The sequence below is a fragment of the Thunnus albacares genome, chromosome 12 (genome assembly GCF_914725855.1).
Source record: "Thunnus albacares chromosome 12, fThuAlb1.1, whole genome shotgun sequence".
Lineage (NCBI taxonomy): Eukaryota > Metazoa > Chordata > Actinopteri > Scombriformes > Scombridae > Thunnus > Thunnus albacares.
This window is the reverse complement of record NC_058117.1, coordinates 23,220,840-23,247,991: the sequence shown is the minus strand read 5'-3', so window position 1 is coordinate 23,247,991 and position 27,152 is coordinate 23,220,840. Positions and strand designations below refer to the sequence as shown.

Here is a 27,152-nt window from a genome sequence, read left to right as displayed (position 1 = left end):
GGGGAGAACAAGTAATCAAATAATGAGCATAAAGTCACAAAAAATGTTAAAGCAGATATCAGATATTTCAAAGTTTCGCCAGTGGCAACTCATGTTTGATGTTTTTATTTAATTAATGACTAAAATTAAGTGAATCCTATGAATACTGTGAATGATTGTGTATCTTTGAATCTTTAAAACTCTCAGCATTTAACAAAAGAAATACACATTTTTAGAAAAATATGTTTTTTTTTACCATCTGTGCAGAACAACCTAGTGATGTTGGCTCTGTTAGCATTTGAGGTGACCATCTACCGCCATCAGGAATACTACAGACTGAGGAACAAATTGGCGCCTCCCGCCGCCAGGATTATCTTCCATGACATCACACGGCAGCACCTGGACATCGGCATCATCAGCTTCATCAAATACTTTATCAACTACTTCTTTTACAAGTTTGGACTTGAGGTATTGTGGAGTGGAAATCGCTAAAAATACATGGATGGGAAAATGTGTGTGCAAACTAAATTAGCCCATCACGTCATGTGTATTTCTGTCCAAGATGTTCCAAGAGACAGTTAAATGTTATATCAAGAAACTGATAGGAATCATGCATCTGTTACAGTCTCTTCTCTGGTATTCAATCCACAGACGTGCCTGCTGTTGGGGGTCAATGTAATCGGGCAGCGTATGGACTTCTATGCAATGCTTCATGCCTTTGCTTTGATAGCAGTCATGTATAGACGAAGGAGGAAAGCCATCGCTGAGATCTGGCCAAAGTACTGCTTCTTCCTGGCCTGCATGCTGACCTTCCAGTACTTCATCTGCATCGGGATCCCGCCTGCAGCTTGTAAAGGTTTGTGTGGTCGATTAAGCCAGATTTACTCACGATAACCAGACAATTACAGGAAACTGTTTAACAGCTGGTGACTTCTATGATTTCAGGTGGAAATTAATGATTATTTTCATTATTAATGAAACTATAAATTATTTTTCACTTAATTCAGTATTAGTCAGAAAAAATGTCAATGTTAATTACAAAAAGGACAACAGGATATCACATAAAAGCTTGTGTTCCTCTGTCTTTATTGTGTAGTTTTCCTTGTTTAATCTGTTGCCAAGTCAAGGTTATTATTGCCAATTCTGTCCTCTTAAAATGTTCTACAAATAAACTTGACAGTTTAATGATGTTTATATGTATGTCTGATGATAATGGTGCCTGTTTTCATTTCAGACTATCCCTGGAGGTTTCCAAACTCTACAACAGAGTCCAATGTCGTCAAATGGCTCTATATTCCAGATTTCCGCACCAGACCCAATCCATCATTCCTCATCTGTACGTTTCATCTTTGTTCTCGTAATGAGTTCGAGACAGTTTTTCATAAGCTGTAGATATGATAATAAATTATGACGATTGTTTTATTCTCGTCTGCTCTCCTCTCCTAGATGACTTCATGTTGCTGCTGTGCGCCTCTCTCCAGAGGCAGGTCTTTGATGATGAGAACAAGGCGGCAGTCCGCCTCATGGCTGGAGACAATGTGGAGATCTGCAGAGACCTTGACGCAGCCTCCTTCAGTGTCCACAACCCTGTCCCTGACTTCCTCCACTGCAGGTACAGCAACTCACACTGACTTTATGCTACATTTACACTGCAGCAAGAGGTGTCACATGTAAGTTTAGACCACATAGATACAGTATAGGACAAGGAATTAGATCGCAAAGTTATAGATTTTAAATTTGATTTACATGAAACAATTGTCATAATTTTGCTGCCATTTGAGCTAGACTGAGGCAGCATTAATACCAATGCCATTTAACAATAGAGAGGAAGTGAAATAGCCAGTTTAATCGATGCTTAATGATGTAAGAGGCGTACAGTTAAGTCATTATAGTTTGTATTTGTATCATACAGTATATGAGTCATCCTACAATATGAAAAGTCATCCACAAAAATTAAATCAGAGCAGTGATTTGGAAGAAAGTATGAAGACTTGTTGTGTCACTGTAAGTTTAAAGGATGACGCTGGTGATATTCTACAGTATATTTTTGTTATTGTTAAAAACTCAGAGGGGCTTCAGGGTTAAGATGCCGACCAGGAACTGAACGACCTTTGTTGTATCTCTCTTATTTCCTGTAAACTCTCCACTATCGCTATCTAATAAAGGCCCCTCCCAAAATATTACCAAACCAACAGTGCTAGGGTTTTTTGTAGTTCTACAACAGTGTTCTAGTTCATAGACTTATTGTTATTGTTATTATTTCAGTCTGTGGTTTATGCAATAGTGCACATAGCATAGGGATTGTGTTAATATTTTACATAACTTCTGACTACCCTGAGTAGACGAGAGAGCTCTAGTAGATGCTAAGACTATCTTTTAAGTGTTATGGTTGTTAATAGGGTCAGAAATAATAAAAATAACAATCTTCCAGTTCCACACGTGTTTACCGTTCCACTGTTTCTACTATCTAACATATTTGATTGTTGTCTTACGTCATCACAAGTGAAAAAGCATAACTTCGGTTTTTCTGCCCTTATCTTGTCAGGAATACATTTATAAGCGTTAAAAGTGTGTCATGGACTGCAGTCGCCAATTGACCAACTAATTTTGACACCTTTAACTAATCAAAAGAAACCTCTTCTGACTGGTTGGGTGAATTTTGGTTTAGAAAAGCAAACAGGTATCATTTGTCCCCTCTTTCAGCGACAACCACTGAGCTACCGTTGACTGAGACTCTTTTCTGTACAGCCCAGTTTCTCCAGTTGAGCCGCTCAGAGGCCAACTCAGTAGAAAAGTGTTGTTGTACTTGGCGGCTAACCGTGCAGCTGTAGAAATCTTAAGTGGGGTGGTGCTGAATAAGAACATACCCGCTCAGCAAATCCCTTATCCTGGATAAATAAAGGTAATGATGACAGTAGCTCATGTCAGTAGCTTAGTGAGAGATGTTATTGAATACCTACTGTATACATAATTGCGACTTTTGGCTGTCGTCCGATATGTGAATCTAGAGTTTGATACTGACTTTGCACATAAAAAAGAGTGAACAGAGGGTTTTGAGAGGCAGGGAAATAGAGACCGAGTTAGAAAGAAGACAGCGATAGCATCCTGACCTGTCCACAGTCATTGATTATGTGCTCTTCACATTCCACTGTTTTGATGCGCAAAGTGGACAAGTCTTTTATTAACGCACTCTGTGTCCATCAACAAGCCCTAGTAGAGAAAAAAAAAGAGAGCTGCACAGCCCGTCTGTCCACGCCACGGCAGCAGCTCTGCACTTATTCCATCGTTTCCCTCCAGGATCGAATTACGGATACGGGGTGGGGGGGGAGAAATCCATAATCCACAAAAACACTCTGTCCGTCACTCCGCGACTCAGACGCTTTTGCCCTGTACTCTAACTCAATAAATAGCTTTCAAGTATGGAAAAGGTATTTTCTCCCCCCCTGATGAAGAAGGACACTCACTCAGCTATTCCGGCCCATCAACGCATCGTCCAATCCAAACCCACTTCATCAGAGCTCCTTCCTAAACAGTGTTACTGTTGTTGTGGTCCCATGTTTTCCCCAGGTCCATTAAATTAATGCACGCTGCTTCCTATGTTTTCAACCGTACCCATCGTATAAATGGTGTCTCACATGATAACACAGGATCCATACGCTTGCTTTTATAGCATGTTAGACACACGCAGGACATACATGCAGCGGTGTACCTGCGCTGAGTGACAGGAGTCAGGTTTCAGCTCTGTTTCCCATCCATTGATCAGACTCTTACCGGTGTCCTGACACTAAGTGAAACACTAAGTGTGATTGATGGCTGGATTAAGCACACAGCGACAGAATGAACTGAAATGTTGTTTTGACTTTTATTATGTGGTAAGCCTGCATACTTATTAGCTGGCACGGGTCCCGTATTTCCTGTCCCTCCAGTTCAAATCAAACATACATTTAAATAAAAAAAAAAGAAAAACATTATTAAGCAAGATGAGGCTTTCTGGGCTAATTGAAATGCTGTAGATTTGAAATTAATTCTGGTGCTGGATACACACACCTTTCTGCCCACAGGAAGTGACTTGAATTAAAAAAACTGGAGAGCAAAATAGGAAACGTCCTCCTAAACAGAGTAACTAGCTGGATAAGTAAACTTGATGTGTTCATGTTTTGTCATGTTGACTGTAAATAAATGCAGCTGAGTGGGAAAATATGTTCATGTTTGCCCCCTAGTTGTAATTAAAAATAAGATAAATGGATACATTTGTGGGGTTTTTTTGGCAAGAAAACACAGAAGTGTCAACAAAAACTTGTTAAAATTCAATGTTACCATTGCTGCCATTTCACTGTAAACAAAATTCAACATTAACACTAAAACAAACAGTGCAGCTACTTAAGAGGAGTGACACAGCCAAAACAGTTCCTTTATTATATGGTTAAACTTGTAAACAGACCACTACAAATATCTATTTATTGAGTGTGACTAAAGGGCTTGTAGATGGGATAACCATCTTGGGATAATGTGTGAACACTCGCATGTCGATACATCACTTCTGGGTGCTGAAGTTCATATTTTTCAGACATTTCCTCGACATTTGGAGCTGATAAGACACAAGATCGTATTGTGTGTCACTGGTTTCCATTCACATTCGACCTTCCTCACCACTGTCCTCTAGGTCCTACCTGGACATGCTGAAGGTCATCATGTTCAGCTACCTGTTCTGGTTTGTCCTCACCATCATCTTCATCACGGGAACCACACGAATCAGCATCTTCTGCATGGGTTATTTGGTGGCTTGCTTCTACTTCCTGCTCTTTGGCGGCGAGCTGTTGCTCAAACCGATCAAAAAGATCCTCCACTACTGGGACTTCCTGATCGCCTACAACATCTTTGTAATCACTATGAAGAACATTTTGTCTGTGAGTAATCTGTTTATTGTTTATCAAGATGAGCTTTTTAACTACATAATAGAAAAATCTTATATATTACACATATAAGGAGGTGATTTGCTTGTGTCTGTCTGCATAAAAGTGCAAAACTTAGCATTTATTTTAATAATATAATATATACAATTGAATATTTTATTATCAAGTATACAATAAAGGTTTCTTGTTCCTAGATTCTGGCTTGTGGCTACATCAACTCTCTGATTGAGAACCAGTGCTGGTTAATCCAGTTGTTCAGTCTGGCCTGCACCATCAAGGAATACAACATCAACACCAGCCAGGAACACCTGAGTAAGTCAACTCACCGCTTTACATCTTTATGCAACTTATACTTTTTTAGCGTCTCAGCAGCCAACAAAGCCCAGGCTACATATTTCTCTCATACCTTAAATTCTCACCTAAAGACCTAAAATTCTGTCCAGCACTATAAATTATGTCCTCAGTCCCCGTATCTATCTGTGAGAAATTTTTGAAGTTTTTCACCAAAAAAATTGAAAACATCAGATCACTGCCTAAAAATATTGCAGGGTCACATTCAGGTCACAATTTTTATGCTTTTTACTTCATATTTTAATGTGCTTTTGTACAGCACTTTGGTCAGTTTAAACTGTGCTCTAGAAATAAACTACTTACTTATGATTGGCATTATTTATTCATTTATTTAGGGAAGAAATTGGGCATGAAAGGGGTGGATATCATGTTCAGTATTATGAGAATGAAGCATAAATCCCCCATTTTGTTTACTGCAACTCTAGCCGTTGCATGTCAGCATGATTTGCTGCTCCAGATTGCTCCAGTTGAAATTAGACCCACACCCTTGTTTATTTTACATCTTTCAGGCCAGTTTACTTCAGGTCAGTCTTTATCTTGATCCCACTGGGCAACTGATGTACAGTACAGTGAACAGAAAACACGGCAACAATACTCAGACTCCTCGAGAGTCTGGGCAATTCACACTCACTCACTCACTCACTCACCCTGTTAACTACTGACAATAGTTTCATTTTGACAATAACATTTTTAAATGAGCTGCTCACATTCAAAGAGACAAATTGATGCATCATTTGAACCTCCTGAGGATGCTTATCACATTGAAGATTTCACTCAGCTAATAATTTATTGTGCTGTGAATGAGTGATTAGTTAATTATCATGGCGTGAGTTTGAATAAATCTGATAATTATTGTGTGTCACCGTGTTATACATTGTCTGACTAGATGCTGATAAGCGCTGTGAGCTGCCCAGCAACGAGGCGGGGATCATCTGGGACAGTATCTGCTTCGCCTTCCTGCTGCTGCAGAGACGAGTCTTCATGAGCTACTACTTCCTCCACGTGGTGGCAGATATCAGAGCATCACAGATCCTTGCATCCAGGTACAGAGCTGACACTGTAGACCAGGGAGGTCACAGGTTTGATACTGGACTTCTGAGATCTTATCCAGGGTTGCTGCACCCATATTCAGTCCCCTCTGACATATTCTTACTGTATAAACAACCTTTTGTCATGTTGAACACAGGTTTAACAAATAACAGTGTTAATTGATGCACTGAATTGCAATAATTGCTCAAACTGAGACGTCATCAATGTTATTAGTTTCTTTTCCTGCTATAAATCCTCTGTGAAAACAGTCTATGACTCTGTTTTAGAACTATAAGGAAACAAACGTGCTCAGATGCTAGCAAGGCTAATAAGATTCAGGTTAGCAAAATTTATTCAGAAAGCAAAATAACACATAAAGCACAAGATGTTGCTCTTGTGTTCATGGTCAGTATTCAGTAACTTGCACTTTTTATTTGCAAAACAGAAACTAATGTGAAAAGAAACATGCAGTTAATTTCTTGACAATGTTGTTTCAATAAAATGCAACCTCTTGTCACTAGTTTACCCAATATATTTAAGTTATACTTAGTTACAGTTAGATAAAAATGTAATCAAACTACTCATTGTGGGTGGAGGAGTTTTTTTTTTTAATTTTTGGTTTCCAAAAGGCGGTTTGACAGAGAGAGTATGAGAACCATTGAGGTACTGTAAGGTGTCAGCCACAGAAATGTATAGTTATGTTTTTTATATTCTTTAAGTAGTAATGTAAGTTAAAACCTACACACTGAAACTGGATGTTTTGAACGTTTAATAATTTACTGATGTGTTTCTGCGTTTCAGAGGGGCGGAGCTTTTCCAGGCCACTATAGTGAAGGCTGTGAGGGCCAGACTGGAGGAGGAGAGCAAATCTGTGGAGCAGCTGAAGAGACAGTGAGACTCTCTTAACTTTAACATACGTCATGTTTTGTAATGCTGTGGATGTGGTTTTCATGTACAGCACTTGAAGTTTTGGATTTGGAATTTGTCCAATACAGATCAAATTTGTACACACGTAATTCAAAATAACTCTGCAGTTGTCTTGCGCTGGTTTAGATTAGACAGAGGTAATACAGCAAGATTATTTGGAACAATTTCAGGATTAATTTAGAGACAAGAATTGTGTCTGATAACCAGTAAACAACCACAAGAGGCCAAAGAGCATGCTGTCAGTCAAGTAAAATGTATTTTAAGGATTGTTATTGAGACAAACAGTGAATACACGTTTTAAAATACACATCAAGAGGAGGAAAAATATTTCATTTTTTTATATTTCTAGACTTTAAAGCAGCTACAAGGTGTTTTAAGTGGTTATGAAACAATCTCAATTTAATACTGATGCCTCTATATGACCTCCATAAGCAAATGAGACCATCAGTGAGAAAATTGGCTCTTTCTATGTAGTTATTCTAAAAGCCTGTCCCCGGGTCTGATTCACCACAATATCAGATGAAACTATTTACAGCACACAGACCGGAGGATAGTTTGTGAAATAATGGCAGATAATTGTTAGCTAATTTAGTTTGTAAGGTTGAAATGAATTAATGAAATATAAAGAGGAACCCCCATGCCTGCAGCTGTTAGTTGGCACCCTAACATATAATGCAAATGGCTGTGTACAGTCCACGGAGGTAAAGGTCACGGTGGACATTATTGTAACACAACTGGCTCATAACGTAACTTTTTATGTTGGCCTCACTACCCAGCTATATCTTGATGTTGGCTTATTGTTATGAAGTCATAACATTACTAGAAAATGTTGATTATTTTAGCTTTCTCAGCAAAATTACTATTACCGAGCAGCTAGATCTGTTAGTTGTAGGTTTACATGTAATCTAGGTGTATGAACGGTACTAAAAGAAAGTTTACTTTGTTTCACCATCGTCATATTACAGTTATTAATCTTACATAGTCACGAATAGATACGTTACTTCATCGCTATGCATCCTGCAAACAGTCATGTTTAAAAAAGAAAAGTGCTATTAAAAACATTTTTCTTTCACTTGCTTTCAAAACTAATGTACACATTAGCCAGATCAAGGTCTTTACGACATGAGACGGCAGTGCTCATGGGAAATGCAGTCTTCATTTGGGAAACACTACCGCTTTTGTCCACAGGGGTCGCCAAAATCAGCACGAAATGAAAGTTCCTTGTAGTTGCTTTAAAATACCTTTTTCCATGCGGCTAAATTCTTACTGCAGTTGGTTGGTTTTCATTTAAAAGACAACACTGGTGCTGTAAACAAGTCTGATGAAAAGACCAAAACCAACAATGTGTTCGTCCGTCTCTCAATACTTTCCACATTCTCTGCCTGTCTGCGGCACTCAGCCCTAAGCCCATTTGTTCTTACTGAAGGTGAAAATCTTCAAAACGGGTCACAAAACGTTTGGTAAATATCTTAAAAATGGCTCAGTAACTTCCTTTAACAGCTGCGCACTGTAGTTTTTAGCAATCGTTGGTCAAACAAGAGCAAATATTACATTCTCTGGGGACTATTTTCAGCAGAGGATAAATACACAATTGGTGATTTGTCACAACAACAACATAGCTATATGGCACAAATCAGGCTACACAGACCATACTTCTTAGTTGGGTCAATTTATTGTTGGTTTTGGTCTTTTCATGGGATTTGTGGACAGCAAGGAAAAAATATAGAATATCTACAGACATTAAGTTGCACTGACACATCATATAGTGCAAACATTCAGGATTTTCAATATCTTTTATGAAACTGTGGAGTCTCAATAGGCCTAATTTAGTCCAGAAGTAGGTAATCATGACTCAGAAAGCCATTATGAAAACCTGTTCTGGATTTAAAGGAACTCCTGGCTATAGTGATTCTAGGAAGTCAGCTCTCAGTATATCACACCACATAAAGTCAATGTATTCCCACCACTTACAGTTACCTCAGAAGTTACTCATAATATAATAATATATAATAATACTATATGATAATATCCACTCCTCTGCCCTAATGAGCACTCCGCTGTTACATAACGTACGCTAATTTCCAACGTGAAGCCTGGAGATGTTTATGGTCAGTCTGTTAAGCCGTCATTGATGTTCTCCTGTGTCGATACTCTGTGTCTCTTCACCGTCTCTCTGATCTAATCAGGATGGAGCGCATTAAGGTGAGGCAGCAAAAGTTTAAGAGGGGCAAGGAGAAGATGATAAGCATGGTGCAGGAGTCCGGAGAAGGACAGACCCTCGTCCAGCCCGAGGAAGATGATGATGGTATGATGGGAGGCTGGCGGGGCCTTTCACTGTGCGGTCAAAGTTAAAAAAAAAAAAAAAAAAGTGGTGTAGAAGTAATATTTACACATGTTGTATAATGATGTATTTTTTATTAGTATTTGATCTCAAGGAGCAGCCTCATAGAGTGAAAATGTTCCTTAAAGTTAACAGAAGAATTGATTTTCTTATGAAATGTTGCATTGATGTATTTGTGAAATTTTAGGAGCACAACGAAAGAAAGCCAAGACCAAAAAAAAGCAGTGGTGGAGGCCGTGGGTTGACCATGCTTCCAGTAGGTTGACCCCCCAACCCTCTTTTATCTCTATCCTCCACTCTGATCGGCCCTTGTGTCCTTGACCAGAACGCTGAGGATTCCCATACTGGCCCAGGGCTCTGAAGGCAGCAACATACAGTAGTCTTTCACCATCCAGACTTTAGTCCTTTTCTGTCTCTATTTAAAGGCCCTTGTTACCTGTAGCTCTCATGTAACTGTGCACTGTGTGTGGAGAAGCACTTGAGTTTTAGAGATGATCTATAAAACTGTCAGTATTGTTGCAGAGCATGGTTGCCTTAAATAGACACATTGAGATAGTGCAGAAAGAGAAAATAACTAACGGCTGGAGTTTGTACTTGACGTTGTTTAAACTTCATCATCGGTGTCGCCTAAAGAGCCCACAGTTGAGAATCACTCTACTATTTTCATGCAAAGGTATGAAGTCAACTCACCTTTATTCTCAGTACTGGAATAAAGGATGACGGGTTTGTTCATTCTTTGCCTGTAGACATGATCACCCAACAGGCGTCACCCAGAAGAAAATAAAACAGCGATTGGACCAAATATACAAAAAATTAAGACCTTTAGAGTCTCTTTGTGGTAAATAAATACCATAATTTCTCTGAGTCAATACAGTGATTGCCTGTTTGGTTTGAACCTATGTCTCATATCATACTCCCACATGACCCCATTCAAATAATTTCTCCATTTTATCTCTTTGTCATTTGATGTTTCATCTCCATATCCCAGCATCCTCCCTCACCTCCCACCCACTGTGGTTCTGTTCAAGGACATAAGTCAGCCTTGTCTATCCCATTGCTTCTAACACTTAACTACTGTAGACTGGAGTCACTTGCTCTGCCAAGTAGCTTAAAGGCGACTGTGCTACTGGAATGAAAGTCTTTAATAGACATTCTTCATTGTGCTTTGTGCTCATAGCTATATTAGCCATACTAACATAACATTTTTGTGTGTTTTTTTGCATTTTCTGTTTCATCCTCTCATGGTTTTGGTGTTTTTTTAAAACTGTGTCTAGATTCATGCAGTGAATAGAATTTAATAAGAAGTGGGTTTTATTTTTCAAACATTTCCTGCTTCTTCCTTTCAGCAAGGGAACCGTCACTGAGCCTCATTTTATTGCTATGACTTCACCCTCTGTTTGACTGAATGTAACTACACTTTATCCTTTGCCTCTCAGTGGTTAGAAGTGGAGAATATTACTTGTTTGAAACTGACAGTGAGGAAGAAGAGGAGGAGGAGGAGAAAAAAGACGAGGAACCGCCAAAGAAGTCGGCATTTCAGGTGATTTCCAGTGGTGGCGCATTTTTTTTCCATTAGATCCAGGGTCAAAAGAGTCTTTGAATCTGTCTCTGCTGCAATGACTTTATCAGTGGATTGTAGGTTATTATCATTGAGGACGTGGTATTCAAAAAAGTACGGTATAGTTTTGAAGTGCTGGTGTTTTGCTAGGTAACATATTTCCTTATACTGCACTACATCTCAGAGGAAAATATTCTACCTTTTTACTAGTGTACATTTACTGTATCTGATGGAGGTAGTTACTCATTATGAGCAGATGAATTTATTAAAAACATATAATAATGTGATGAATAATGGAAGAAAATACAGCTGAAACATTAGAATATGAGACATACTTTTGTGTGAACTTGTGCTACTGACCCATAAATTCTATTGTGAATTCTTATTTTCTTTAGTATTTTTATTTTTGGACCTTTAATGGATTGTTTTTGCTGCTTTAACAAAAGACTAACATTCAGGGGAATGAGCTGAATTGCACCAGTGTTGACCTGCGTCATGGTTTATAAAATCCACTGATCCATTGTCTGCTAACACAGATAGCCTTTAATGTTTATTGTGATATGAAGTGATTTTCTACTAATCCACTCCCACTCTGTCTCCTCCTCCTTGTAGCGAGCTATTGGAAAGTTTGTCTCTGCTGTTCTGGCTTTGCCTAAGTCTATCATAAAGCTGCCTAAAACTATACTGCAGTATGTAGTCAAGGCAGGCAAGGTACTCACCACCACGACTAACACAGCTTGTTTTCTGCATGAACATCTGTGAGCTCACATAACAACTAACACGATAACAAAACTGCCTTTCCAGGTCATGATGGGTGTTCTGCTGTGGCACAAATAACTAAATATTAAATACAGTTCAGCAATAGATGTTTGGATCTGTATCACCACACAGTAAATCTGGCAGTGGAAATATACAATAATTTGAAATACCTAATTAAATATGACCTGGAATGGAAATCTGTTGACTTTGCTCTGTTTGCATGTTGTTGTCTGACTAATAAAAAACTGGAAGTGTTATTCTGAAATGGTTTAGAAATGCGAAAAAGTAAAAATGTGTTTCCTGTCTGTTTTGACCTTTTCATTTGGTGTGTTGCCAAGTTATCATTCTCAATGAAGCAGCAACAGAAACAGTGTTTAGTGTTTGGGCCTTTTCTGTGTTTTGTGTTTAAAACTGCTGGTCGAGCATGTTTCAGTGCATTAACAAGAAAATATGTATTCTTCACAATACCGCCCATTATTTTCAGAGGATGTTTTTAGGTTGTTTTCCTACCTTCCATGTAGCCGTTGGCCAGTTTTACAGTTTACAGTTCACTGTGAAAATCAACTTGGAGCATTTAAAAACTTAAAAAAGCCGGAGATGACAGTTGGAGCATTCAAGGAAGCTATTTACAAGCTGTGTTGTCAGAAAATAAAACCCAGACAAGATACACAAAGCAAACATGGACCTTATGAAAAAATAACCTGAATTTTGTTGCTTCTTGCATTAAAATTGTTGTTTTTGTTTGACAAATTGTTGTCTTCAACAACCATCTGTTAAATCAAGGCATTGGGAGTTTTCATAAGCATTTGAATGCACTATGAAGCTCAAAATTTAATCCAAAATGAAAAAGTGACAATCAATAAATGAATAAATAACTAAATAAAGGGGAGTACATCTTCACTATGACGGCTTATCTCTGTCAAGTTTTAAGCTTCTGTAAGAGGATTTTCATTCTGAACTGGTATGAACTGAAACCATTTGTTACCGCAAAGGTAGGATATAATGGTCTGTAGTAATATTAAGTATACCCAATTTACGTTTAATGGACTAAAACATGCAGAACCACCTTTAATTGGTGCATAACTTTTTAATTTGTCTTGTTGCTCTTGTATAATTCCCTCATCGACTCTTTTTTTTTTTTTACATCCTTTCATTGTTGCTAAACTGCTGCCCTCTGTTCTCCAGTTTCTGTACCATGCCTGGATCACAGACCCCAAAGCTGCCCTGAGGGCACGAGGCAAAGAGAAACGCAAATTTTGGAAGAAATATACAAAGGGGGTTAGACACAGGAAAAGCAAGAAAGAGGGTAAGCAAAGTTCAAGAGACAAAAAAACCCACATTAGTTACAAAGGGGGATTTCATTTCATTTCTTTCAGCCACAGTGAGGTTTCTTTACTGTACTTCAACAGGTCATGTAACCATAGAGGTCGGTGAGCTGTCAGATGGGCAAGAAAAAGATGAAGAGAACAAGAAGTCTAGTGGTCAAGGTTGGTTTCACTTTAAGAAAATTGTTTTAAAGTAAAGATCGACTTACATTTGTGCTGTTAAGTTACTTCTTCTGAGTCTAAACATGCTTTAATGCTTTATATGCAACACTGGACTGGGAACAATAAATCAGGAATCGGGCACAAAAGGAACACATATTGTATAGATCACTACTGTACTACTGTTTTTATTGTCTTTCTTTGTCTATGGGTCATAAAATGTGACAGGTTGTAATAGTGTCAGCATTTCAGATTTTTCTATTGCAAAGCTCCAAAATGCAAGAGTTTTTTTTAAGACAACTGCCCCATGAGCAGCATAAAGAGGAGCCTCCTATTTTCCTTAAATAAGACCCGCTGATCTAAATGAAATGTTGATGTCAGATAAGGACGCTTCACTCAAAAGAAGTGATGAAGTGAAAATTTTAGAGGTGCCCCATCCAGAGAAAACTGGACTTGCAAAACATTAGATATTTTGATATTCTTTTCTCTTTTTATATCCTTCGGTGGCTGATGATAATTGTCAGTTGGCTGTGAAATTTACTCACATCACTTTGCATAATTTCCTGAAAATACCATAAAAATATACCTTTTCACGGCCATCAGGGGCCTCCAGTGCAAGTTCTTTTGTGCAGCCTGAAGATTTAAATTTTTGTGACTGAGGTTTTGAAATTGAATTTGAATAATAAACTGTAAACAACCTCTGTGTCGTGTGTCCTTTCTCAGATAACATCATCAAGAGAGTGTTCAACATCATAAAGTTCACCTGGGTCCTCTTGCAGACGACTGTGGAGAGCTTCACCAAGTGGATGAATGACATGTGCAGGGAATACATCGACATCTCCACTGTGCTGCGTATAGAGCGCTGCATGCTGACCAGGGAGGTTAAAAAGGTACATCATCCTCCGCACTGAGTTTTGACACATAGAAGAAGAGTTAATTAATTCATTTGTCTGGTTACTTAAACATTTATAAGCATATTCAAGGTGATTAAGAGCACCAGTAAATGATTAACCGCTCTCCTCCTAACAGGGCAATGTGCCGTCCAGAGAGAGCATCCACGTCTACTATCAGAAGGCCATGAGGCTCAACATGTCCAGGCAGGCCAGTATGGATCAGCTCAGCGAGGACGAGTCTGCCTCGGGCTCCAGCAGGTTCCGAAGAAGGCGAAGAGGCTACCACATGGAGAGCCAGGACTCCACAGCGTCCAGAGATAGCATGTCTAGGTACACAGCTTCAAACGCAACATGGGAAATCAGATAGATACCCCATTGTGAATGATTTAGATATTTACTGATTTTTAGTGGAACAACAAAAGAATAGATTAACTTTCTTAACTTTCTTTTTCTGCCTAGGTTGTAAAATTTAAACAACCTTTCACTTACAAAAAGCCTCAGATTCATGTGTTGTCATTGGCTATTGTTTATCGTCAAGAAAGAAGTGGTGAAAACATAATCTGTCCTTTTGTTGTCATAACAACAGTCACTCATCATCAGTGCCCACTGCATTACTGATAGAGGCCCTTTTATGATCCTTCTAGCTCCACATGAGGATACATGTTCTGCACAGGTCTCAGTAGTAGTTTATGTGCCATAATAGATACACAAAAGGATAACAATCAAATTACATAAACATGTTGGCTCTCCCATATCTACAGTAGACATGCATGAGGTTATGGTTATATTTGTCAGAGTTTTTTAGACATGACATTTAATAAATTATCCAAAAAAACTGGGACATTGTTTCTGGAAAGAGATGTTGCCAGTGTTTTTAAATCTATTTTTTCTATTAATATAAAATGACAGAAATCTCAAAACTCTTGGCCAGTAAAACCAAAACTCTCTGCATGGCTACAATAAATAATAGGGCTGCAACCAAGGATTATTTTTATCATCGATTAATCTACTGATTATTTTCCGGATTAATGAATCAGTCAGACCACATCAGAAAATGGTGAAAAACACATGTAACAACATCCTGGAGTCCAAGGTTACGTCTGGAAATGTCTTATTTTGTCCAATCAAGTAGTACAAAACCCCCAAATATTAAATTGACGGTAATGTAAATCCAAGAAAAGCAACAAATTTTCAAAATAAGAGCCTTGAACCAATGAATGTTTGGCATTTTGCGTGAAAAGTTACTTAAACGATTATTTGATTATAAAAATAGTTGCCGATTAATTTTCTGTTCATCAATTAATCGACTAATCATTGAAGCTCTGGTAGATACCCCTTAAGGTACAGTAAGTGAGATTTTTTTATTTTTTTATTTTTTTGCTATTTGGGTAAACCAACACTTTAAGATGTACATAGCAGCCACTTATAGGCATGTTCTCATCACACTGAGCCATTTCATCCTCATTCTTTACTGCATCTCATGTTTTTTTATGGTCACATGATGATCAGCCAGGTCATTCTCCAGCTCGGTTTTCATGTTTAATTTGGGTTAAATGTTGTCTGTCTGTGTTATCTAACACACATCCCATCTCATCCCCCCTTAACACATCCCATCTGTCACTCTCACCGACTCTCAGTAACTTCACTGAGGCCACCACGCTGTTTTCTCGTCAATCCACCCTGGAAGACCTCGACGGAATGTCCGAGAACATTCCCAAAACCAGCGAGCGAGCCAGGCCCAAACTGCGTAAGATGTACGGCGTTGATGTGTCCACTTCATCAATGGACAGCGGCAGCAGCATCGTGTCCAGGTGCCCGGCCGCTGCATCACCCATATACACACCCCCGTGTCTCTTAGCGATGACACTGACATGCGCAGTGTCATTGTGCCTGTGATTCATTATCAAAAGATGAATATCTCTGTTGGGTGAAAATCCCGCATCTACGTTTTTTTGTTGATTTTTAATTTCAGTTGAAGCATTGCATGACTTTTCTATAACCATGATGTTTACATCCTTTCAAAAACCCAAAGATAACCAGAAAAATGCATGTCCTTATTTCACCCAATAACAGTGATATAAAAAACGATTTCATACTTAATTCATCCTCAACTTTCTGTTACTTAGGGTTGGAATAAAAATCACTTTTCTTGTTTCAGTGTTCAACGAAATACACACTTCAGGAAGAGTTTATTCTGTGTAAATTTTGATTACTTTTGTTCTGGCAGACTTCCACCTCCCATTTTTTTATATTGTAAAACATCTGAACCGACTATTCTGAATGCAGATTGACCCAAACTCTGCTCCGTTTGTCTCCTGCAGCGAAGCCACCCAGTGTATCACGCTCTACTCCAGACAGGGCACCACAGACACCATAGAAGAAGTAGAAGATGAGCAGGATCAAGGGGAGGACAGGCAGCAGGTTCCCTGGGAATCCCAACAGCTGGATGAGAGTCAGGGGGCGGAGGGCGGTCCCTGGAGTGATGGAGAACCGAGGGAGACAGAGGAGGAGGAGAAGGAGGAGGAAGGTGAGAGGCAGGAGAGGGAGGAGAGGCTGGAAGGTGAGGAAGGACTTGAGGTGCCACAGGACCAGGAGACAGAGGAGAGAGAAGAGGCTCACTGGGAGTCCTTTGGCCCAGATGAGGGTCCATCCTTCAGGCTGGAGGAACCAGAATCTGCCCAGGAGAAGGACTTTGTCACTGAGAGTGAGGACGGAGGAGGACAGCAGGACTTCATGCAGACCGAAGGGCGAGCAGGACTGCTCTACACCCCCGATACAGACGCATCCAAAACATCAGACGCCGACGTGCCTCCCAGCTACAGCAAGGCGGTCAGCTTTGACCGTCTGGAAATTAGCGATGACGAGAGCGACATTGATAGGAAGAGGCGTATGATTATGACCTCTGATAGTCGCTCAGACAGCAGGTCCGACATCGTGCTGCCCTCTATGACCACTGAGCTGACCGCCAGCGAACTGCTGCTCAACAAGTAAGTCCAAAAACAACTGAAACCTGTTTAGCTTGAAGCCTCAAAGGAATCAGATTCAACAGATATTTGTCTCAGATTCTCTGCTGCAGATTCATCTTGATGATTTTAGAATTAAAACATAGTTCATCCTTAACGTTGTAAGGTACATGTGTGCGCCTTCCACAGGTCTGGGTATTGATCTTAGTAGTTTTTAAGTACTGTCAAGTACTGAACATTGCCATTGAGTGCTTTGTTGTGCTTGGTGCATTTTATGCCCTTATGAGACAGTGACAGTAAATGAAGTAGAGAGAGATGCAACAAAGCTCTCCAGCTAGACTCGAACCAGAGACGTTGATGCTCATGGTGGGCGTCCCAAGCCACAAAGTCACAGAGGATCAGATGTTATATTATTATCAGATGATATAAACAATGATGTTGCTATCTTTGATATTTCACTTTAGACTATTGACAACAGTGTTGTATGAATTAAAAAAAAGTGTTTGAGGAGTTTGGTTATTTTACAAAATGCACAAAAATTGTTTAGTTGTAAAAAATGTTTCTAGTCCTCAAAGTAAAGTATTTAAAAAAAGAATCATTATGGTTTTGGTACCAAAGTTCTGCTATCCTGTTGGAACTGATATTAATGAATTTCAATTGAATCAAATCCCAACTACATCATCAGTTTCACTACGTTGACACTAAAATAAACTGTTGCACATCCCACAACGACAACAACAAAAATATCTGTACAAGGAGCCAGACTTTCAGGTCAGTTTCCCCCGAGGAAGACTGGGATTGAGGTGCACCTGTGAAACTGTGGCGCAATATGATTTGTCTCATATTTTGGTCATTTGGCAGCACACGTTGTACTGCAGGCACTGGTCATCATTTTGTGGAGCAAGAATAATTTGCAAGTTTTGATTTAACAGATTTCTGTCGTCTTGTAGAATCAGAAAAGTAATCAAACACTTATTTACATATTTTAGTGTTAAAACCCATAAACAGTCCTCTCTCTCTTTCTGTCCAGGATGTTTTATGATGAGGAGCTGGAGCACTCAGACCAATTCTACGAAAGTCAGCCTCTGATCCTCCAGCTCTGCTACGCCCTCTACAACATGCTGGTGGCCCACTCGGAGATGGTGTGCTACCTGGTCATCATCATCAACCACATGGTGTCGGCCTCCTGTGTCACACTGGTTCTTCCCATCACCATCTTCCTCTGGGCGATGCTGTCCGTCCCCCGGCCAAGCAAACGCTACTGGATGACAGCCATCGTCTTTACTGAGGTACAGACGCGAGGATGTAATTTACACAACATCAATTTTTAACAACCTTCACAATATAAAGCACGTCAAATCAAGTGGTGTGATTTTGTCTGTTTTATATGACATTGCTGCTCATCCTTCAAGAAGTACATTTTATATTTTTATTTTTTAAGCCAAGACAATCAGTTTATTATAATTTGTAAACACTTTTTGATACTAAAATCCATCAGGCAGGAATGTAAAGATCAATTTGTTGCATCAGTGTATGCACAAGAAAGTTTAAAGCATCAGGTATCAGAGAGGTGATTGCACTGTAGTCTAATAGTAAGATGATAACTCAATTTTAATCAATATTTTACAACAGCCTCTTTTATTTTTCATTCCAAAGCTTCATCTCGATCTTTAGTTTTGAAAGCTTCACTGACATTCTCGTTCTTTTCCCTCCAGGTCACCATCGTCATCAAATACTTCTTCCAGTTTGGTTTCTTCCCCTTCAACCAGAACAAGATAGATAAGAATAAACCGTATCACCCTCCAAACATCATTGGTGTAGAGAAGAAGGATGGTTACGTCCACTATGACCTGGTCCAGTTACTGGCTCTCTTCTTCCACAGATCCATCCTGAAGGTGCTGCAAAGTCAGAATATGTTAAAACTAAATATCTCACACAGTGTCACACTGTTTGTTCTTCACTGAGATGTAACTGTTCTATATAGGCTTCCCTTTAACGCTGATGCCAATATTTTAGCCACGCTAGCCACATGGCTCTATGGATGACAGTATGGACCAACTACGTCCAGACTGAAATATCTCAACAACTATTACATGGATTTCCAAGAAATTTGGTGCAGACATTCACGTCACCTTTGGGATGAAGTGTAGTTGCTTCACTTCATCTGATCTCTTCACTTTTCATCTAGCACAGTCATCACGTCAGAATTTCAAATCCTCCAATAATTTGGTTTATTTCCAAATACCTACAAAACTTTCCCATGTGCCGCCCCTAGTGCTAATTAGCAAATGTTAGCACACTAACACACTGAACTAGCATGATGAACGTGGTAAACATTATACCTCCTTAACATCAGCATGTTAGTGTTGTCATTGTGAGTATGTTAGCATTCTGATGTTAGCGTTTAGCTCATAGCACTGTTTACCTAAATAAAGCCTCAAAGAGCCGCTAGCATGGCCGTAGATTCTTAGTCTTGTTTAATTCAAGGTGATAATACTCTGTACTCTTTGCTGATATGAAGTATCTTTAAAATTATCTATAATCAGGCCATGAAATTTCAATAATACTGTTTGTAAAATTTTCTTATTAACACTATAGAAAAGCCGTTTTTAAACATATAAAAACTGAAACTTTAATTGATCAAATGTTTGTGGGTTTGTTAATTGGTCCACATCTATTCACCTGTAAGGCAAAGTCTGTGATGCGTAACTGCCTTGAGGATTAATTAGGAATCAATTTACAGAGAACAGAGAAACTAAAAGAAAATAAAGAAGTAGTAAAATAAAATAAAAACGAAAGTCCACTGCAGGTTTTTATCAATTTATTTATGTACCTGTGGTCAGTACAATCATCAATAATATCAGCTTTTAGCAGAACAGGCCAGCTTATATCCAATATCAAATGAAAGACCAGTATTGACCTGATTCAGAGGGGTATGTGTCCGTTTCTCTCCTGTGTCTTTCACTTTCTGTTTCTCTCTTCTCTTAATGAATGAAACAAACTCTAGACTGCATTTGCACTCCAAGCACCAGGCTCTCAATTGATTTCGGAATAAGATATGATAAATAAAATATTCCTGCTTTTTTTCCTTTTTCTTCCACTTCCAGTGTCATGGTCTGTGGGACGAGGACGACCCCAAAGAAAAGAAAGAGCCACCTCGTCAGAGTGTGTCCGAGGACGAAGTAAAAGACAAGGAGGAGAGTGAGAAGGAGTCTGAACCTGCCTCCTCACTGATCAATGAGAGGAGAGGCTCCACTCATACTTTGAAATCTATAAACTTTGGGACCTCCATAGATTCAGAGCATGTCCAGGTGCATTTCCCCCAACAGCAGACCTACCAGCGTCGCAAGAGCTCCAGCGGAGGCTCGCACATTTCTCACCGATCTCTGCACTCCTCTGGACGATCGAAGAGAGGTGAAGGCCTTTTGTTATCTACTATTCCCTGGTTATTGGATTTTTTTGAATGATTTATTTGAGCTGAAACAATTACTTGATTAATAGATAAACAGACAAGGCTTTGCTTTGACAATCCATTAAAAATGCAAAAATGCAAACAATTTGCTAGTTAAAGTTTCTCACTTGTGAGGATTTGCTGCCTTTCTTTGGCGTTTATGATCGTTGAATGAATATGTTTGGGTTTCGGATTTTTTCACAAGTTTATTTAATTTATTAGACAAAAGGATCAACAATTTTTTTTCAAATATAATTAGTAGATTAATCGATAAAGAAAATTAGTTGCAGCCCTTTAGTTGATGGTGACCTCATGGATGATTAAGACAACTGGTTCAAAACACCAGAATAAATGGTGAAAGTCAAGAATTAACACTTTCCTTAAACAAAGCACTAAAACTAATGTCTGGGAGATTTATTCGTAATTATTACTCTTCTAACAATAATGATCATAACGACAATAATAAATTAAAGGAATCCTCTAGGTTTATATCACAAAAAACACAATTTCTTGTTGTCTCTCGCCTTGACTTCATTTGGATAAGACCTTTGTTTGTGGATCTCAGGATGTATCAGTGACGCAACGCTTCGCCACGGTTCATTTTCAACTCGAAATGTAAATTATTTCCTCAGGAAGTACCGCTTCCCGCAACAGCAGCCGCAAAGATGGCAGTGAGGCCGGCGTCCATCAGAAGACGCGCAAACAGATGATCATGGAGAAGCTGAGAGAGCAGGTCTACAAAGGAAAAGCTTTCATCATAAAGCGGTACGATAGCGGAGCGATATCTGGTTCATAAAAGTTGAGGCAGCTGCTCTTAAACTCCACCCGCAGCTGCTTACCGACCCACAGTCGTGACTGTAATTATGTTAGAACATGTGTGACTTTATGAGCACAGAGGGCAATGATGAGAAGTGTGCTCAGCGAGTATTATGGAACAATAATGGAAGATTCATTGTGGAAGAACATATCCTAATCGTACACCAGCTAAAACCTTTCAAAGGTCTTAATTTACAGTAGATCTTTAATTACAGCATTCCCGTCAGGGCAGGGGGATGAAAACATGTTATCGGTCTAAATTTAATCACAGTGGTATAAGTGGTTTCTGAGATTTTACATCCAGAACAGAGCTGATACTGCAGTCATTTAGGTTTTCTCAAAAGAAGACCAGTGGTGTCTGACCTTTATGTTGTATATTTTATAGACTGTTTTTTCATTTTATGTCACTTAATTAGATTTTTTTCTATCATAAACAACATACATATAACACACACTTGTCCAAATATCAAACAAAAAAAGAAAAACAAGGAACCTGGACATGCAAAGACGAAAAATGAAATAAAACAAACTATAAATAGCATTAATATATAATCACAATCTTATCAAGAAATCTCAAGCTTGACGCAGGATAAAACAACTTATTTCCGCAGTGCTCCTGTGGGGGTTTTAACAACAGCAGTACAAGACCCAACTGGAACATTTTAACCCATTTATTCACTCATAGCAACAATGTTTTGTTTTTTTAATTCTTGTTTTAATCAACTCCTGTTCTTTGTAGGTTCATGGAGATCTACCTGCCCATGCGGCAGTTCTTCTATAACTTGATCCATCCGGAGTACAGCGCAGTGACAGACGTCTATGTGCTGATGTTCCTCGCTGACACCGTCGACTTCATCATCATCGTGTTTGGATTCTGGGCGTTTGGTGTAGGTGTTAAATTTAGATTTAGATGAAAATGAATCCCTGGAAAAATCTGTTCAGTTTTCTTCATAAATACATTTTTCTCCTGTAGAAACACTCAGCGGCAGACATCACTTCCTCTCTATCGGAGGATCAGGTGCCGGGACCCTTTCTGGTTATGGTCCTGATCCAGTTTGGGACCATGGTGGTGGACCGGGCCCTCTACCTCAGAAAGTCTGTTATGGGCAAGGTCATCTTTCAGGTCATCCTGGTTTTCGGCATCCACTTCTGGATGTTCTTTATCCTGCCAGGAGTCACAGAGAAGTAAGAACTGAATCTTTCCTCGCTGTAGATATATTCAGTATTTAATCAAAAATCAGTAAATGTCCTGATTCATCTAATTAAACTTGAATATTTGGAGGTGGCTTTCATCTCTCTCCGCTCTGTTACTGAGCTAATAAAGAAAAACATGCTGAAAATGTGTCATAAATAATTCTTTCTGAAAGTTCTCCATCTCTAAAGGTCTATATTTATACCAAATTTGATTATTAATGAGGGTGTAAATCTAAAGTTTTTGCTGTAAGTGTCATTTTTTTATGTTCTACTTTGTTTGGCAATTAAGTTTTTTTTTTGTTTGCAAGACTGTGAGGGTTTTTTACACTGTCTATAAATGACATTCATGTTAATAAACCCTATTACATTTTTTATCCTTTCATTTTACGAGCTGTGTCTCATCTCTCTTTAATTTGTAGGCGTTTCAGCGAGAACACAGTCGCTCAGATGTGGTATTTTGTCAAGTGCATCTACTTCGGACTGTCGGCCTATCAGATCCGCTGCGGTTATCCCACCCGTGTGCTGGGAAACTTCCTCACCAAGAGCTACAATTATGTCAACCTCTTCCTGTTTCAAGGGTGAGTTACGCCGGGATCATTTCTTCCAGCTGGGCAAACAGGTCCAAGGCCCTCGTCATGTCAGCGTGTCGACCAGCTGCTGCTGAAAGAATACAAAGAGACGGACGGTTACACCTGGAGTTATTTGTTTCAGAAATGTCTGAGCAACATGTTTATTTAAGGGGAAGTCAAATCATTAGAGTAGTTATTTTAGGAATCTTAATTCTTATATAAAAGTATTAAAAACCTCAATGTCATGTCACATCTAGTGCTGAAACAATTTTACTCAACAAGTTAATCAACAGAAAATCACTTGAGTTTTCAGTTTTGATAGTTGATTAGTGGCCATTTTTAGCATTTTTGACATTTTATAGGCTAAATGATTAATTGATTAATATAAAAAGATAAATGGTAGATTTGTTGATAATGAAAATAATCATTAGTTGCAACCATAACGATGTCATGTTCTCTAATGATCTCTAATGCACATTATTAATTTAAATTTTAGAGCTTTACTGTTCGTCAGGGATATTTTTTGAAATCCAAACCTCTGGCTTGTGAAGCTCACAGATGACTGGAAATCTCTGAAAATATCCCCAAAAACCTGGGATATCTCCACTTTGGAAAACCTGAGGCAGCATTTTAAAAAAAGGCCTCTCCTGAAAACTGATCTGTGGAACTGAAAAAAAAAGGAAGTCTGGCTTTGCAAGATCATGTTGTGGATGTTAAGTAACATTAAAGTAACAATTAATACAAGTTACCGATATTTGTTAGTAGAGGTCATACACTGAATTACAATAAACTGTATTATATAAGAGCATATAAGACACTTTATTGTCATTGTAGGCATACAACGAAATTATGTTTGGTAACTCTCAGTGACCAACAGCAATAGAGAACAAGATAAAAACAAGATAGTGAGGTAAAAGCAAGTTAGATGTGTGTATTTATTAAACTGTTGGAGTGCATTAGCAGCAGTTGGGGAGTGGGAGGTGGGTGGTAATATTTACAATCCTCATTAGCTATGGGAGGGTGGGGGGGGGGTGATTGAGGCTTCAGTTCTGGGGAAAAAGCTAATCCTCAGTCTGTTTGTTTGAGCTTTGATGACTCTGTTTTTCTTCCCCCGATGGCAAAGAGACAAACAGACTGTGATCTGGGTGGGTTGGGTCCTTACTGATGTTGTTAGCCTTCGTGTGTAGACTGTTAGCGTACAGCGTGTCCAAGTTTGGGTGGGATATCTTGATATCTTAGCCAGTTTCATGAGGTTGTCACCTGGAATGGCTTTCAATGAACGGGCGTGCCTCGTCAAAAGTTAATTGGTGGAAGTTCTTGCTTTCTTAATATGTTTGAGACCATCAATTATGTGATGCAGAGGTTGTTTATATACAACAAATAGCTCTATTACACTACTGCGGTAATTCATATTATGGCAAGAACTGCTCAATTAAGTAAAGAGAAATGACAGTCCATCATTACTTTAAGACATGAAGGTCAGTCAATCCGGAAATTTTCAAGAACTTTGAAAGTTGCAGTACCATCAAACGCTATGATGAAACTGGCTCTCATGAGGATCGCCTCAGGAAATGAAGCCCAAGAGTTACTTCTGCTGCAGAGGATAAGTTCATTAGTGTTACCAGCCTCAGAAATCTCCAGTTAACAGCACCTCAGATTAGAGCCCACATCAGTCCTTCCCAGAGTTCAAGTAGCAGACACATCTCAACATCAACTGCTCAGAGGAGACTGCATGAATCAAGTCTTCATGGTCGATATGCTGCAAAATTAAAAAATTAAAACAAAAATGTCAAAATAAGTATTAAGTAGCAACGAGGTGCAGGCTGGAGCCACAGCTTTTTACAGCCGCCCTATTCCCAAACAAAATTACATAATTCAGGAGCATTACTGTCTTTGTAATAAATCTTGAATCTAATCTTATTTTACTTTATTTTGCCAAAATAACTTATTCATGCTCCGTTGTTTCCAGTTTCCGCCTGGTGCCATTCCTGACGGAGCTGCGAGCTGTGATGGACTGGGTTTGGACCGACACCTCGCTGTCTCTGTCCAGCTGGATCTGTGTGGAGGACATCTACGCTCACATCTTCATCCTCAAATGCTGGAGAGAGTCTGAGAAGGTGTTTATCATTGTGGCGTCAGTCTAGTGTGTGAAAAATCACTTTCAGAGCCAAACACCTGTCATGTTGGAATTCTGACTGAAATTTACTTTTGCGGTTTGCCAAAGTACATTTTTTTAAAAAATCCTTCATGCTTGTGTTTGTTGCTGTATGACTTGAAGAGGGAAATCCTGGTTTAGAAAGAACTTTATGGAAAGTTAGTCTCTAGAGTTTACTGAAAATTAGATAAGAAGGAGGCCATGTTGCTTAAAGTGCACTTTCAGTCTTCCCCCGGTTCATTGAGAAAGTACCTCCTGTCCTAAAGGTTTTTGTTCCGTCTTTCCTGTTATAACCCCGGTCCAATTAAGCATCTACTGCTAATAGATTTCCTTAAATAGCCCTGGTATTAAAAGCATGTAGCCATTGCATCAGGTCTGCTAAGGTAAAGATGGAACAAATGAACGAGTGGGTTCAAAAAAACTGCATCAAAGCCAAATAACACATTTCCCTTCTACATGACTCTACATCCAGCTGTGCTTTATCTCATCCCTCTGCAGAGGTATCCCCAGCCGCGAGGCCAGAAGAAGAAGAAAGTAGTGAAGTACGGGATGGGAGGGATGATTGTGGTACTGCTGATCTGTATCGTCTGGTTCCCGCTGCTCTTCATGTCCCTCGTAAAGTCTGTAGCCGGAGTCGTGAACCCTCCGCTGGATGTCTCCTTCGAAATCACTCTGGCTGGCTTTCAGGTGTGGCAGCTGTTTCTTTTATCAAAGCATTTACAGTAAAACAAGCTTGCCAAGTGCTTTACTGAGAAAAAAAGACCAAACAGATATAACAAAAGACCAAAGAGGTGCTCTGCTCGAAGCTAAATCCCTCTGACACAACAAGAAATCCTGTCGCCTTTGAGCTCAAGTAGATCTCAGTGAAGTAAATCTGTGATTCTTTCTACAGCAATGTCTTGAAGTAGTACTTTCTTAGATTGATTGTGTAACTGGGACAGGTTCAGTGCAAACACTGCCCCTGGTTCTGCAGAAACAAAAATATAGATTATGTTTTACAGCTATAAGACTGACTGAAATGTCAGATATTTTGATCTATGGACTATCATACTATTATTTTAGTAGCAGGATAAATAAAACGTTCGTTATTATTGTTATTATTGTAGTTTTTTTCCTATGTTTGTATGTTTGTATTTGTATGTTTAGCCTTTACAAGACTTTGCTAATGTATATATATATTGTGTATATTTTTTTTTCTCTTCTCACAGCCCATCTTCACGATGAGCGCTCAGCAAAAACAACTGAAGAATGTGACAGCAAGCGAATTCACAAAATTTATCAAAAATTTTGCTGATGATGTAAGTACAAGAATTGCAATATATATTTAAGATGTCAGTTGTTGTCTTCCTCTGATATGAACTCAAACATATCCAACTGCATGATGAATATACGGTACACTGTGTAGGTATTTACTAAGGTTAACTTTCAACCTTTTCAACTCATTTTAAAGTCACTATGTGCAAGATTTAAAATTTACTAACTTAGCGCCCCCTAGTTGTAGTATCAAAAAACACAGACAGCAGTGCTAACAGTGCTAAATGCTAACATGCTCACAAATGTTGACATGCAGGTAATGTTTACCATGATTACCACTTTGCTATTTGCTATTTGCCAACATTATAATTATCAGTTAACAGAAAGTACAGCTGAGGCTGATGGTAATAAACCAAAGTAGGGCTGCAACTAATGATTATTTCATCATGAATTAATCTACTGATTATTTTCTTTATCAATCAATTAATCGTTTAACCTATAAAATGCTATAAAATA

The 27,152-nt window shown here is 38.9% G+C and overlaps 1 protein-coding gene across 3 annotated transcripts in view; it reads left to right on the top strand.

Annotated features, from left to right (window-relative positions):
- Nucleotides 1–27,152, top strand: part of LOC122993647 (piezo-type mechanosensitive ion channel component 2) — a 96,640-nt gene that overhangs the window by 63,210 nt on the left and 6,278 nt on the right. The window contains exons 21-48 of one of the 3 annotated variants that reach the window (XM_044367986.1): nucleotides 247–447; nucleotides 631–835; nucleotides 1,214–1,315; nucleotides 1,426–1,591; nucleotides 4,643–4,886; nucleotides 5,087–5,204; nucleotides 6,130–6,286; nucleotides 7,074–7,163; nucleotides 9,386–9,504; nucleotides 9,728–9,796; nucleotides 10,977–11,080; nucleotides 11,711–11,809; nucleotides 13,043–13,163; nucleotides 13,267–13,344; nucleotides 14,065–14,231; nucleotides 14,371–14,564; nucleotides 15,872–16,045; nucleotides 16,556–17,221; nucleotides 18,228–18,486; nucleotides 18,913–19,092; nucleotides 20,305–20,611; nucleotides 21,281–21,413; nucleotides 22,204–22,351; nucleotides 22,438–22,649; nucleotides 23,078–23,236; nucleotides 25,197–25,344; nucleotides 25,881–26,069; nucleotides 26,591–26,680. In XM_044367986.1, the coding sequence (XP_044223921.1) occupies nucleotides 247–447; nucleotides 631–835; nucleotides 1,214–1,315; nucleotides 1,426–1,591; nucleotides 4,643–4,886; nucleotides 5,087–5,204; nucleotides 6,130–6,286; nucleotides 7,074–7,163; nucleotides 9,386–9,504; nucleotides 9,728–9,796; nucleotides 10,977–11,080; nucleotides 11,711–11,809; nucleotides 13,043–13,163; nucleotides 13,267–13,344; nucleotides 14,065–14,231; nucleotides 14,371–14,564; nucleotides 15,872–16,045; nucleotides 16,556–17,221; nucleotides 18,228–18,486; nucleotides 18,913–19,092; nucleotides 20,305–20,611; nucleotides 21,281–21,413; nucleotides 22,204–22,351; nucleotides 22,438–22,649; nucleotides 23,078–23,236; nucleotides 25,197–25,344; nucleotides 25,881–26,069; nucleotides 26,591–26,680 (4,899 nt within the window). The remainder of the gene's footprint in view (nucleotides 1–246; nucleotides 448–630; nucleotides 836–1,213; nucleotides 1,316–1,425; nucleotides 1,592–4,642; nucleotides 4,887–5,086; nucleotides 5,205–6,129; nucleotides 6,287–7,073; nucleotides 7,164–9,385; nucleotides 9,505–9,727; nucleotides 9,797–10,976; nucleotides 11,081–11,710; nucleotides 11,810–13,042; nucleotides 13,164–13,266; nucleotides 13,345–14,064; nucleotides 14,232–14,370; nucleotides 14,565–15,871; nucleotides 16,046–16,555; nucleotides 17,222–18,227; nucleotides 18,487–18,912; nucleotides 19,093–20,304; nucleotides 20,612–21,280; nucleotides 21,414–22,203; nucleotides 22,352–22,437; nucleotides 22,650–23,077; nucleotides 23,237–25,196; nucleotides 25,345–25,880; nucleotides 26,070–26,590; nucleotides 26,681–27,152) is intronic. The other 2 variants (XM_044367988.1, XM_044367987.1) reach the window with 2 other exon arrangements.